We start from the raw sequence: 14584 nt of genomic DNA on the forward strand, positions 1-14584 counted from the left end.
GTGTTCCAAGCAGTGCCTACCATACACTGAACCCCACTTCTATCGGTTTCTTTATGCATACTTGAAAAATACAGCTTGGTTAATCTCTGTGTACAAAGATTAGTAGAATTATTTGTTGGCTCTACAAATTTTTAGGCTAGTTTGAAAAGATAAATACAGACTGGACCTGTATGTTCATCTTTTATTGGTCTAGCTCACTACTTGGTAGTGGATATACATGATTGTTCAAGGATCAGCTATGACTATCCTCTCAAGGCAGGTGTTGTAAGTTTTCTTGCCTTAAGTTTCTCTAAATTGAGATGAACTCAACCACTGGAACTTTATATAACGTGTCCATATTCATTCCTGCCTTAGTCCTATAGAGTTTCATTGGATGCGCTAAGAGCAACAGATATTTCCAGCTAATATGTTTAAAAGTATTTGATAGTCAAGGTCTTCTAAAGCATGCTACATTTAACTGAAGGAAGTCTTAAAAAATTACACCCAGGGATATTTTTCTGGCCGAGAATGACAATTTTTGCCCTTTCCTTATATAGGAACATGGCGATCATGCAAGAGTTTTATTGTTTGCATGCTATAGCCGTGCTGATTGACATCGTTCATTCACATATTAGTTAACAATTTGTTCTTTTTCATTTATTTATTTTGCAGGTCATAACTATTGAACCAGGATTACACATTCCATTTCATTTTGATGGTGCAGAGAGGAACCTACTGAACTCAGAGAATTTGCTCAAACTTCAAATTAAATTGTCACGTATTGGTACAGTCCTGTACCTACTCCTCTAGTGAAATTATTTTGTGTATATCTGTCTACACAAGACATGCACATTCATGCATGGGAGGGTGGCATTGAAGCTTTAAGAGTTTCTCCCCTTTTGAAATTCTTTTGGTATTTGTGTCTTGTTAATTGGTGTTGTCCTGTGCTTACTCCTCTTATGACCAGATTTAAAAATTTATCCTGTCAATCTTCTTACTTATTTGGAATCTGGGCATGCACCAAGAGGCCAAAATCAATCAATTGGAGTTAACTATAGTTTCTTAGCATGTTCATTGTCTTGATTCTTTGGAGTTTTACTGATCTACTATGTTCATAAATTCTTCCCCATGCAAGAAATGTGCTGCTCCATCTGGATCTTGGATTTGGCACCTGAGGATCGATAATCTTCTGTCTCAAGTTAATCTGTTTCAGCTCTACTCTTGGGCTACTATGAATATATGATACGTCTTTTGGTTCTTACTTCCACTATTCTGCTTGTTTTATCCTGTGGCCACTGGCTTGATAACATCATAGTTAGCCTTTAAGCCACATGATTTATAAGCATGAACTCCTTTAAGAAATTTTATCTTCAATCTTGGCATCAAGTGTCCTTTTTTCGCTTGCCAATGTTTGAACAATGAATTGAGGACGAGGTTCTCATCATGGAAACAGGTTATGAGGTAATCTCTTTACATGAATTCTTTATTTTGAAAAATATCAGATTTATGACAGCTAGAGGAGATTTGACTCCAGTTATTTTGAGAGTTAGAACAATGTACTGGAATTGCTTTGTCTTTCACAATAAATGGAAGTCAAATCTTCTGACTAACTGTTAAATAAACACGATATATACTAAATTTAGCATTTATTATGTTTTTCTGTACTATCTGTATTGTAGGCTGCTAAATATTCATAATGCCTACAGCCCAAGCAAGTGTTCTAAGTAATAATCTTGATATGCATTCTAAATTTCTCTTTTATGGCAAACGGTCTTGTCACCTAGTGACATAAAAGCTCCTCTATAAATGGTAGATCAAGGGTTTGATCCTGCTTGTTAGTACCTACCTCTTTAATTTTGTTTTTAAAGAAATCTGTTTTATGAGAATAGAATGAGAGTAAAGCATGTTAATATCAAAATACTTTATGCATCTTATAAATCTCTAATGAATTATGGCTTATCAAGAGTATCATATACTCTTTGGTTTGCGTGCTATCTCTCATATGAATAGTAACTGATACTGAAGCTATACCACTCTGGTCCTTGCCACATCAATTTCTAAGGAAATCAAGCCCATGGAATCCCTGCTAAATAACTGCCATGGAATGGGAATGGATAGCCACAGCACAATGGGAGCTCCACCACAGAGTTAAATAAGTATTGTACAAGGAACCAAGACATGAATCCTTGAAGAAAGGGAAACCCTAGGCACGTACTGACATTTGAAGCCCAAGGACAAACCATTCTGTAACCATCTATGCTTTTTTTTTTTTTAATTAAAAGGACAGGCACTAACAACTTGAGATTATAAGCAGAATTGAACCGATGACCTCTCAGTTACAATCTATAGAAAAGCATCAATGCTATTATACTACAAAGCGTTTGGCCTTAAATTAAGTTGAAGCCTACCTTTTTCTTTCGAGTGGAATGGTGTTTTCACTTTTGAAAGCATTGCATTGATTATGGCCCCCATACTCAGCAGGTCTATGACCTTAAGCACCCAAGGAAAAAAAAAAACGAAAAAGAAAGTGGGAGGATGGTAAGTTCCATTAATTGTTACTTTCGGTGGTCGTTAATCCTATATATAAGTTATAACTTTTGAAATAGGATTAGATCTTTCTATAAGTTGCATTTCGTACCTATCTGAAAATTAAATTTATCTTTTTTTCATTTTTTTCTTCCATGTTTGCATTAATTTCATTTTTACTATTGTCATAATCATATTCACATCATACTTTCATAATTCAACCACAAGTTAATATCAGATCTGATCAATTATTGAACAATTAGGAAGGGATGCACATGACTGCAAAACTAAAGAGCATTCGTTGATCAGATTATACCTAAGAGAAAGGATTTATTCCTCATGACATAACAAACCAAAGTTTAAAAGTGCTCACATTTTAAGGATTGATAGTGTTTCAAATAGACTTGGTAGAATAAGAAGATACATGCGCTTGACACCAGGGGGGAGAAAAAAAAAGAGTAAATAAAGAGCATCGTTGAGTTTTACAATAGCTATCATGGAATAAATGAAGCATTGCTGAATCATTCAATTCATCAGTCTCATACTTGCCAAAAACAAGTCATACGATTAGACAAATGCAGTAAATGCACCAGCCACACCGACGGTCAATTAGCACAAGTCTCGTGTTTCAATGGTGCAAATACCAAAAATTATCCACATGTTCTGAATGGAATGAAGTTGAGTATTATCAGAAGCAATAGACTTGTTCTTTCCATGCGAAATCCAGCATTCACATATTGGCGCATCTAGAACTTCAGGTGTGATAAAGAAAAGTTATTAAGAAACCGATCACGATTTGATTAGTTCAGCTCGAGGCCTCCATAATCCCAGCCTGTACTTGTGTGCATATTTCAATATTAACTTCCTCTGCAAAGCAAAAACTATAGGTTACAAAGAGTTTGCATGTAGGCCCCACGCATTTTAATGTCTTATGGTCCAAAAAGAATATCAATTAAAGGTGTCTTAAAAAAAGATAGTGGAAACATCACAAAACCTTTATTTCTGCCAAAGATAAAATGGTCATACCCCTGCAGCCTTTTTAACAAGCCAGTGAGTTATCGTTCTTCAGCTAGGTCCAAATAATCTAATAGAAAAAAGCCACCAAGAAAATCTAATCTCCCATAAAAGGGCTGAATAATAGCTCACATAGATTCCCTAATAATCAGTCCAGTACGTATATATTACAATGAAATCAAAATAACTGAGCATCCTAACCCCTTGGAAATTGACACCACATCCTCATAGAAATTGACGACGCATAATAAACTCACTCAGATCATTGACAACACATTAGGCAACATATGACAGCATGGCAGGGAAGTTACTCTTCATAGCATAACCATCCCTATACCCTCCAAATTTTCTCTTCTTTCTACTGTATATAAGTCGTGGCATTCTATCAGCGACAGAGTCAATCAAGGGGTAGAATGCTATGTAGTACGTTAAGGAAGCACCTTTTACCCATATAACCACAAAAGACCTGCTATTACTAAGCGCTAGCCACAAACAATTGCTTGAAAACGCAAGTCAGTTCAACTTTCGTACAAGGGAGCCATCAGGAACCTGCTTCCAATCAGCTGTAAGAAGATGACGTGCAACATCAGAACGCAATATAACACACGCACTAGTGAGATTTACAATTATTTTTAGCAGCGGAACAAAATAAGACGGTTGACATCTATCATCCACTTCAATAAAGGTGAATTCAGATTCCAGCTGCTTATTCTTCTAGAATCCAATAAAGTTCTGTACATGAAGCATAGCTATAGGACATAATCGTACTGTCAAATTATACCAGCAAGATGCCAGGAAATAATGCTGCACTATTGGCATACTTTCTGGCGAAAACTGGGTAAGCATCCATTCTGAGCCAAAAAATAAAAAGGTAAAAACACGAAGCTAACAGATTCTAAGACAAATTCCAAATAAAAAGGACCTGAGCATAACAGATCTGGTTCATAAAGTGGCATTTGGTGGGAAAACAAAAATATTAAAATTTGAATAATGACACCAGCCAAAGAAAAGAAGGATTTAACGAACAGAAACAAAGTGTATGATAAATCCATAAATTTGTACAAAAAAATAGAGACAACAATGAAAGTTCAGCAACAAACGTGTTAAGAGAAATTACCAAGAATTTAAAAATTTAAGAAATATCTTGAAGACACAAGATATTGGTCATTGACATGACATATATGCATGAATATTAAGGCATATGCATAGGTGCTTTTACAAATGATAATATGTTCTTGTATCTGCATGGAGAGAAAGCAAGCAGAGATGTGATTGGGATTACATGTTTGCAAGGAAAGCCCAGCTTCTTGAGCTTGAGGGTACGACAGACGAGAAGCTTCTGGAAGTCACCAATTTCTGTTTCAAGCTTAGCAACATGGGATTCAACTCCATTCCCTATTCCATTTACAAACTCGGGGATTCCAACCTTTGCTGCAGTAGCAAGCGTCAAAACAAGACTTTATCGTATCCATAGGTCTGCCACTTAATAACAAGAAGACTTATCCACATGTGAGGACACTTTAAGACTGAAGAAGCATGGTCACTTATTTAATTCTAGAATAGCTAATCCTGGGTAAGGCTTAAAGCAGGTTATTTCTCCAAGTTATACAAACTCAACAACGAGAAAACAATGAAACCCTCATTCCCATTTATCCCAACGAATGGCAGCACTAAGAGGTGCAAGAGATTCAAGAGGGGGGGGGGATCAGATTTTGAATAGACCAGCTATTACGAAGCTAAAATCTACACATTGACAGGGCCGCTTTTACAATTACCAAAATTGTCCGATATTTTTGCTTTGGGCATATCAAATAGTGAATGAAAATGAAGCGTGGAGAAATGGTAGAGAAAGGAAGGAGGCATTACTGATGTACGGAGCTGATTTGGAGAAGAATCTAGAGGAATAAGGTGCAGAAGGACCTAGTGTTGATGTCAAATTTGTCCCAAAGATTCGCGGCATCCACGCCATATTGCAGCCTACTGGTCTTAAACCTTTGCAAAGCCTAGCCAACTCCAACCTCAATCCCAGCCAATGCGGGAATGAAAGTGCGCAACTCCGTCTCTGACCTCAAGTGAAGTGAGTAGATGAATACAATTCCTGTCCAGCGTCTCTACAGCAGCGATCTTGTCCGGCTGCACAACATAACGGTTCAGAAAATATATGCTGGCATTGGTATTGGTGGAACTAGCTAGGAAAACCACTAATGAAGTAAAAGTTCATAAATTCTTGAGCAAAGTCTCACAGCTTCATATCATTTAGTGACGCCAAAAACTATCAAAGTCTGGTCTTGAGCTGCAAATAATTTAATATCAGGATCTACTATTGATCAGGTAACATTAACAACTACAGCATGTATATGCAACATTGTGCTACATCATTGTTACCTGAACTTAATCAAAGAAATCACAGTTGAAATCGCGGACACCGAGTGCTGATAAGAACCAATCCGCAAAGGAGAAAAAGAAGATTGTAACGAATTATAGAAGAATCAAAACATCACACGTTCTGGCACAGGGTAGGAAATTCCTTTGGCCTAATGGATATTCCAAACTTAGTCAGTTGAACGATTAGTTCAATATGGCATCGAAACATGTATCGATCCTCCTCGATTGGGAGATGAATTCATTGACAGAAGCAATAATTCAAAGAGTCACAAAACCTCACAGCACGACAATTTTTAAAAATAGAATTGTAAAATGTTAATAGTGAAAATATGTAAGAAAAAAATACTCTTCCTAAATATTATAATATTTTAAATTTAAAAGGTATTAATAGTGAAATTTTATGGTACATATTATAATATAAAAGGTATTAATTTAAATTTATTTTTATGAATTTTTTTACATTGAAATCATTAAAATTTTTCATCCATTCTATCTCAGCTTTCGCTTACAGTGGAACTTACTCAGCGCTATTTAGTATAAGCACTTATAAATTTAAGTTGAGAAAAAATTTCTCTTTCCTATTTATTTTGTATTTCAAAAATTATAATTAAAAAGTTGTTTTTGAGGATTGTACAAGTCTTTTGTCTTCTTCCACTTCTCCCTGATGATCACCACCTTTTCAAAGTGAATCTGAAATAGATATCTCCTTATTTAATTTTATTAAAAATCTATTTTGGGATCGATTGGGTAGGAACAAGATTATAGCTTTGAAAGTATTTTTTACAATATATAAAGTAAATATATTGAGAAGTTTATCTCAATTTATAAAAAAAATATATTTTTCTGTGAGTATAAAACTAAATGTACTAGAGAAATTTTGTCCAATAAATATATTTGGGAATCCTAATCATCATTCCAACAAGCACTAAGCATGCATCCCCACTGCCAAAAACAGTTTTTTGGGTTTTATTGAGCCAAGTAACCTTTTCGAGCAGAAGCTTTACCTCTAATTAAACTAAAACAACTCTCTTAGTAGTTGTTTCAACATAATTGTCCTTTCTCCTTCTTTTCCTCTCATTATATGCATGTTTTTGGGGGTTGGGTGGGTTTAATTTAGTATGCACTTGAAACAGATTTTAAAAAATAGAAGAGGAAATCAGATTAATTAATATAGCTTGCAAAATTAAGGCAGAGAACTAATACAAGGCAGCTAACAACTATGAAAAATGAGTTAACTAGACATAATTTTAAGATTCGAAAAATCAGACCGGATCGACTGATTCAAATTGAAAACTAGTAAACGGGCCTTTGGTTTAGCAGATGAATTGTTCTCCAAACAACCCGGTACAAACAGGAAAAACTCGATAAAAACCCGGGAGTAGACGCAAGGTGGATATCTCTCTGAGGCCGGGAGCAATTAGCAAGGGTCAATAATTAAACATCTATAGGTAGCATCCTCGTGCCAATTTCACAATAGGGGCAAATGGTGCCTTCAAAGTAAACGGCAATGGTGAACGTTATTATTTTTTGGGTGAAATGTGAATATTATTATTTTATTTCTATTAAAGAATCAATTAATGATTCAGAGACCCAATAATAGAAAAGAAGCAAAACGAGAGTCCCACTTGAGGGGATAGAGTCACACTCAAAACATCAACATGCAAAATAGGACAGAGTCTTCGGGAAATAAGTTGGATAATAAATGGGCAAACAAGAGGTAGCGATAATATATATATATATATATGAGTGGCTAGGAAATCAGCACTCCTGTTACTTCCTCTATAATAATTGCCACTTTTAGATAATTTTCTCGTTCTAAATATAAGACCCTTTTTATAGTATAATTTATATTAAAAAATAATAATAAAAAAAGTGTTATATTTAGAACTGAAAGAGTACTCGATTATTTACTTATAGCAATTGACTGTTTTCCCATACTAGTTTTATCCTTTTATTAATTAGTCTTATTATAAAGAGCGAGTCCTTGACCATAAGAGGTCAACTAACTTTTGACTTGTCTTGAATCAATGGATTCCAGTAGTTATTGCAAAGAATTACTCTTTTTTTTTTTGGATGACAAAGCGAAATCGCCATTGTGTCCTTTTAGGCCGCTAGCTAGGATGCAAGATGATGGTAACGTGATGAAGACGTAAGTTGGGGTTCTTGGAGCGACTTGTGAGGGTCGAGTCAACAGTCAGCAAATTAATAATTAGTCATTTCGTGATATATTGTGCAGTCGCTTTCATGCCCCTACATGGTGATCATGACGATGTAGATTTCAATCAGCTCAACCCATGACTTTCGAAGTACTAATAATCATCACTTAGATATATAGGCCTCTAACGTATATTAAGGTTGTGTTTGGTATGGCATTCAAAATGATTTACAAACATGATTCATGTAAATAAAAACAAAACTCTTATAATATATTTATCTTGTGTTTTATAAATCACTGTTAAAAAGCTATTTATAAATCGTTTTAAACAGGTCTTAAGTAAAAAACTACCTGTATGTATTTAGATGATTAATTAATTAATCATATCTCAAAAAAGAGGTGAAGTGTGATTGTATAGAGAAAGAGAATAAAACGAAATGTTTTAGATCCAACTCTAAATCACGGAAGAGATTTTATTAAATCGAACATTTTCTGACTTTACTTTTCCATCTTTCCTCCATCATCTCACCATAACTTAATAAATGTTTTCACAACAAGGAGGTGTTTGGATACAAATAAAATCATAATTTAAAAATATTTTTATGGTTTACAAAATAAATATATGAAAAAATTTATCTTATTTTATAAAAAAAAAATGCTTCTAAAAAATACTTTTAAGCATTCACAAACACCCACTAAATGTTGAATCAAAGAGATGCAAAACTTAAAAGAAAACAAGAATAAAACAAAGATAAAATTGCATATTTAATTGGCCTTATAATTTTATATAAGATTTCAATTAATTCTTTAATTTTATAAAGTGTTTTGTTTTTCAATTTTTTAACCCTAATTGTTAACTTCATTAGCATAAAATATACAATATTGATATTCCAACTTCAAATCTAGTCATCTAGACGAAGTATCCTGGAACCTGCATTTGGCTTGCCGATGAGTTCAATTTTTTGGCCTGAAATTTATTGTCTGGGTGCAGCAAAGAAGGCGCCAATCAGTTCGGCGGCCTTCCTTCCTCCTTCGCCACAACCAGTTCGGCGCCTCCCTCTCTTTGTCGAGCCAGAACCAGCTCCGCAGCTCCCTAAAAGCAGAGACCAAGATCCCTCTGGCTAAGACGATGATGAAATCTTCCCCTCCTTTCGAACCAGTTCGGCCGCCTTTTTTCTTCAAGACCCAGCCGAATATCCCTTAGACAATGATGAATCCCTCTGTCAATTCCTGATTCCCTTCTCCTCGCAAAGCCCCCAAGTCCCTTCATCCAAACGCTACGTTCCACTCTTTTCAAATGTCCTCCTTTCTGTTTTCCATCACCTGAGCAGTGCGTCCCCTGTAGAGGAGGAAAAAATAAAAACAACAAAAGACAACTTTAAAAGCAAAGCAAATAAAATAAAAAGAAATAAATAAACTAACAGAAATTGAAGTAGAAGAAGACAAAAATAAAATAATAAAATTTTAACTGCTTTTATTTTATTTTAAAAAACTAGGATACTTATAAAATGATATCCAAATCATGCTCAAAATCAAATCTTTTAATTAATTTTTAGAAAGCTTTTAAAATGTATTAATAACTCTCTAAAAATTATTCAAAATATTTTTTAAAGATATTTAAAATAATGAGTTATCAGTCACCCCTCACCAACGCAAGATATATTCGAAGCTATATGTAAAACATTCAGTTGCAGTGTTCTTCAAACACCATGCTTACCGAAGACAACTAGATTCCTTCCTTCATCTCTCTCGCTCCCTGAAAGTGAGAAACACATCATGCTGCCTCACCTGCGACAAAAACCCTTCTTCTTCTTGTTGAGCTTCACAGTCTGGTCATGGTGGACTCTGGACGGCGTCGTTTCAGACCCTCAGACGACTCTGGTGACGATAGGGTGCAGCCAAATCAACGTCAGCGACGTGTCCATCTTCCAAGACAACCTAAACGCAACGTTTCGAAGCATGAGAACGCAGATCAGCAACCAGAGCAAACACTTCGCCACGGAGCAAGCAGTGGAGGGTAACAACCCCACTTATGGCCTTTTTCAGTGCAGAAACTACCTCTCCATCGCCGACTGTCTCTCTTGCTTTGACTTCGCCGCCGATAAGATCCGACACAACTGCCCCGCCGCCTCCAACGGTGCCCACATCACATACGACGGTTGCTTCATCAGGTACGGCGCCACTTTGACTTTTCTTGAATCGCTGAATCTGACAGTATAGTTTACCACTATTTGTTCAAGGTAGGATAAAAAGTAATAGTTGTAACTAACAACACCTCATTATTATAAATAATTAACTTAAAAAATTCTCTTAATTTCCTTAAATTAATACTCCCTCCGATTCAAAATATAAGCTAAACTTTATCCATTATGTTTATTAAAAAACTAATTAAAATCAATTTAAAATGATAAATGTGTAAGGTATATATTTGTTTTTTCTAATATACCCTTATCAATGAAGAGAATAAGTAAAAGATATAATAAATGAATTAAAGAAGAAAAAATATATATGAGGGTAAAATTGAAAAAAAAAAACTCAATCAATATTTGGACAAAAGTGAATTTTATTTTATAAAAAAAATTTTTTTAAAAAATTTTAACTTATATTTTATACCGAAGGGAATATCTAGCTATTATATTAAGAGGTTGAGTTACTACATTATTTTGCTTCCTTCGTCTCCACAAAAAGTCTATCCAATCAGAGAAATGACAAATATGACCCACTTTGAATGCTCTCAACAGTGATTGGGTTGAGAAGAGACTGATATCCCTTTAAGTAATTTTTTATGTTTGGGTTTTACGAGTAGGGAAAGAAATGCAGAAGAGCAGCTCGAGTCAAATAGTACCTGGAATTTGAATTGCATAATTAGTTATTCAGGATATCAGTTGAGCACATACATGGGTGACACGCACAACACGCGTATTTTGGATGACTAGTTATGATGAAGTCTTTAATGATTGCAAGCAGGATTGTACCTTTTTCAGAATCCAAATTACCTAAAATTACGGTATTAAAACTCAACTTGGGTTGGCCGGTTGGACCAGTGAATTAGTCTGATCTGGTCAAGAGTTTTGAATAGGTTGACGGGTTGATTTTTATACATATTTTTTCTTTGCTAAGCTTGAAACCCCACTCTTCAGAGTTAATGCCTTGTCTATTTAAATATTACTCATTTACAGAGTTATACATATTATCTATATTTTAATTGTACATGTTATTTTAATAATTGGGTTGATTCCAATTTAATTACGGTTACACCATCGACTCTCTTGAACTAATAAGTTTCCAGTACCTTGCCTAAAATTAATTAGAAACCTGATTTTTCATGCATCTTACGCAGGTACGAGAGCAGTAGCTTCTTTGACCAGTCAACAGACGCGGGCAACAACATTAATTGCGGGAATGAAACAAGAAACTCAACTGAACTTGCTTCAACTGTGCAACAAGTTCTGAGGAATCTGGAAATAGCCACCCCAAGAATCCCAGGTTACTTTGCAGCCACCAAAACGACAGTACCTAACAGCAACGGCTCAAACATTTATGCCTTTGCTCAATGTGTTGAGACTCTCACACAAAGCGGTTGCGACAATTGCTTGAACATTGCCTTGAGAAATTTTCAGATTTGTCTCCCAAACTCAAATGCTAAGACTTTTGATTTCGGCTGCTTCATGAGATATTCCACCACTTCCTTCTTTGCTGACAATCAAACCACTAACATCAATCACTTCTTGAAACAAGGTGGATTATTACAGTAAACTTGAAATGGCCTCGATATATATTTTGCATTGGCTTTCGGTGAAAACTTAGTGGGTCAACATTTTTCTTGTGATTTGTAGGAGATTCAAGCAAGAAGAAGGCCGTTATTATTGGTGGAGTCGTTGGAGGAACATGTTTTATTTTGATTATACTAGCATTATTTGCTTTGTATATGCGATCAAAGTCATCGAAGATGGTTCCTAAAGGTAAGATAACCGAAAATGGTCTTTATTATTTAATTTGAAATTATTTAATGTGATTATCCTTGCATTAATTGCTTTGCATATGATTTGTTATTGGCTGCGCGAGATTTTTTTACTTTAATTTTATTTTCCTTGCAGGTGATATTTTGGGAGCAACTGAGTTAAAAGGCCCTGTTAACTATAGGTATAAAGATCTAAAGTCAGCGACAAAAAATTTCAGTGAAAAATATAAACTAGGAGAACAAGCCTTTGGTGATTTGTACAAGGTAGACCTCATAAAACTTTTTTTTTTTAATTATTACAGTTGATGTCATTTATCGGGAGACACTTGTTGGGCTTGTTGCATTGAGGTTGTTCTTTTTTTTTTTTTTTTCCCGGGTGAACACACATAGGCGTGCTATTGTTTGTCACACTCTGCCAAGATTTCATTAGTTCTTTAATATTTTTGTCCTCTCATATGTGAATCGGGCTCATAAAAAAAAAAAAAAAAGCGAAGGTTGATCTTTCACTAAAAGGTTATAGTTCATTTCAAAATTAATTTATTGTTAAACATCTGCACATTCTGAATGAAGATAAATAAAACTTTCTATAAGCATGTTCCCTTTTTCTTTTTGGTGAACTATAAGCATGTTCTTTAGTCTTAAGTATACTGTCTTTGTTGAACAGGGTACTTTGAAAAATGGAAAGGTAGTTGCTATCAAGAAATTGGATTTAAGCCAATCCGAACAGATGGAGAAAGATTTTGAGAGTGAAGTGAAGTTGATAAGTAATATTCATCATCGAAATATTGTTCGACTTTTGGGATGTTGCAATAAAGGCCAAGAGAGACTTCTTGTTTACGAGTACATGAAAAACAACAATGTTGGCCAATTCTTATTTGGTACAGACAAAATCAATCTGTTAAATGAATATCTTATATTGTTTTGAGAATCAGCTTTAATTCTTCTATTCTTCTTTTATCCTTATTTCTTACACTGTAAAGTGATGAAAATAGGTGAGAATAAAGGCTCTCTGAGTTGGATGCAACGTTATGCGATAATTTTTGGCACTGCAAGAGGTTTGGCATATTTACATGAGGAATTCCATGTTTGTGTTATACATAGAGATATAAAAGCTAGCAACATCCTATTGGATGATGATTTTCAACCTAAAATTGCTGATTTTGGACTAGCAAGGCTTCTTCCAAGAGACCAATCTCATCTTAATACAAATTTTGTTGGAACAATGTAAGTGAATGCACATACAATTTATCCTATTTATTTACTTTTATTATTATTAGAAGAAATCATGCGTTGCTGATAGAATGGAACATTGCTATCACACCTTTAGACACTTTTCATTATGCAATCAGTGATATGTTTTTTTTAGGGGATATGTGGCACCTGAGTATGCAATGCATGGACAATTATCAGAAAAGGTTGATACTTATAGCTATGGTGTTGTAATCCTAGAAATCATAAGTGGACAAAAAAGTAGTGCATTGAAGGTTGATGATGAAAGTGAATACCTCCTCCAAAGAGTAAGTAAATTCCTAGTAGTAAAAACATGACAATGGATTGCATTTCATTGAACAAATTTCAAGTGCTGGATTTAGTGTTCAGACAATTAACCCTTTTTTTCATTATATATATGATCACTTTGATCCCAGGCTTGGAAACTTTATGAGAGAGGAATGCATATAGCATTTGTGGACAAAACCTTAGACCCAAACGAGTATGATGCGGAAGAAGTAACGAAAATAATAGAAATTGGGCTACTTTGCACGCAAGCATCTCCTGCAGCAAGGCCAAGAATGTCTGAAGTTGTTAGAATGCTGAAAAGAAAGAGCTTAATGGAGCACAACCAGCCAACTATGCCTGTCTATGTTGATCCTACTTCTTGGCCCAAAAGAGACACTTCTGTCACTCACAGTTCGTCTTCATCAAATGCTGTTCTCTCTACTTCCATTTTATCAGGAAGGTGATTTGCTTCACACGCATGATCATACAATTAGCAACGGAAAAGTAAATAAAGTGTTCTTCTTCTTCATTCCATTACTCAAGATTTGATTACAATGAAACGTCAACTTTGCAGTTAGCAATGTTTGTATGCAATGATGGCCACTTGGCCTATGGTGTAAGATAAATCAGTGCCTTTGAATTATGTGTACTCAAATTGGTAATCTTATTACATTGAATATCTACATGTTAGCTTTTGCTTCAACACTTCTTGATATGATGCAGCTGGGCAGATAATATCTTCATTAACTACCGGCCGTTCCTGAAGATTATTCTTCCTAACACTCACTAGTCAATATGAATAGGTTGATATGAATATACTACCTACTTTCGGCTTGTAATATAAAAGCTAGTTGAATATTTAATTTAGTCCTAAGTATAAAACTCTAATATTTATCCATTACATCTCCAAGTAATTCCTATGGTGATTACAACATGTTAAGAAGTTTCTATTAAGGGTAGTTCTAATATTGATGATTAACAAAGATATTTTAAGAAAAATAGTATCAATTTATTACAAATAAATAACTTAACTAATTTTTTTAATATTTGCAAATTACTTATTCTCC

At 34.7% G+C, this 14584-nt stretch overlaps 1 protein-coding gene and 1 long non-coding RNA gene across 3 annotated transcripts; one reads left to right on the plus strand and one right to left on the minus strand.

Moving 5' to 3' along the window:
* Positions 1-3193: 3193 nt before the first annotated feature.
* On the minus strand, positions 3194-5713 carry LOC114752707 (uncharacterized). 2 transcript variants are annotated; one of them, XR_003740886.1, is made up of 3 exons: positions 5386-5713; positions 4802-4995; positions 3194-3372 (listed from the first exon to the last, which is right to left on the minus strand). It is a non-coding gene; the product is annotated as an uncharacterized LOC114752707 (long non-coding RNA). The 2 variants fall into 2 exon arrangements; XR_003740885.1 differs by having other exon boundaries at positions 4802-5001.
* A 4055-nt stretch (positions 5714-9768) lies between these two features.
* On the plus strand, positions 9769-14166 carry LOC114752702 (cysteine-rich receptor-like protein kinase 2). Its single transcript, XM_028941431.1, has 8 exons — positions 9769-10230; positions 11400-11797; positions 11896-12021; positions 12157-12284; positions 12685-12898; positions 13013-13244; positions 13387-13537; positions 13667-14166. Exons 1-8 carry the CDS (start codon positions 9836-9838, stop codon positions 13979-13981), a joined length of 1959 nt encoding a protein of 652 aa, XP_028797264.1. The 5' UTR covers positions 9769-9835; the 3' UTR covers positions 13982-14166.
* Positions 14167-14584: the final 418 nt, after the last annotated feature.

The sequence above is a fragment of the Neltuma alba genome, unplaced genomic scaffold (assembly GCF_004799145.2).
Source record: "Neltuma alba isolate B1F8T4 unplaced genomic scaffold, ASM479914v2 tig00007504_pilon, whole genome shotgun sequence".
NCBI classification, from domain to species: domain Eukaryota; kingdom Viridiplantae; phylum Streptophyta; class Magnoliopsida; order Fabales; family Fabaceae; genus Neltuma; species Neltuma alba.

Coding starts and splice junctions, on each gene's coding strand:
- LOC114752702 (XM_028941431.1), top strand. CDS start 9,836: ATGCTGCCTCACCTGCGACAAAAACCCTTCTTCTTCTTGTTGAGCTTC. Junction 11,798..11,895: donor CAATCACTTCTTGAAACAAG/GTGGATTATTAC, acceptor TGTGATTTGTAG/GAGATTCAAGCAAGAAGAAG. Junction 12,899..13,012: donor TGTTGGCCAATTCTTATTTG/GTACAGACAAAA, acceptor TGATGAAAATAG/GTGAGAATAAAGGCTCTCTG.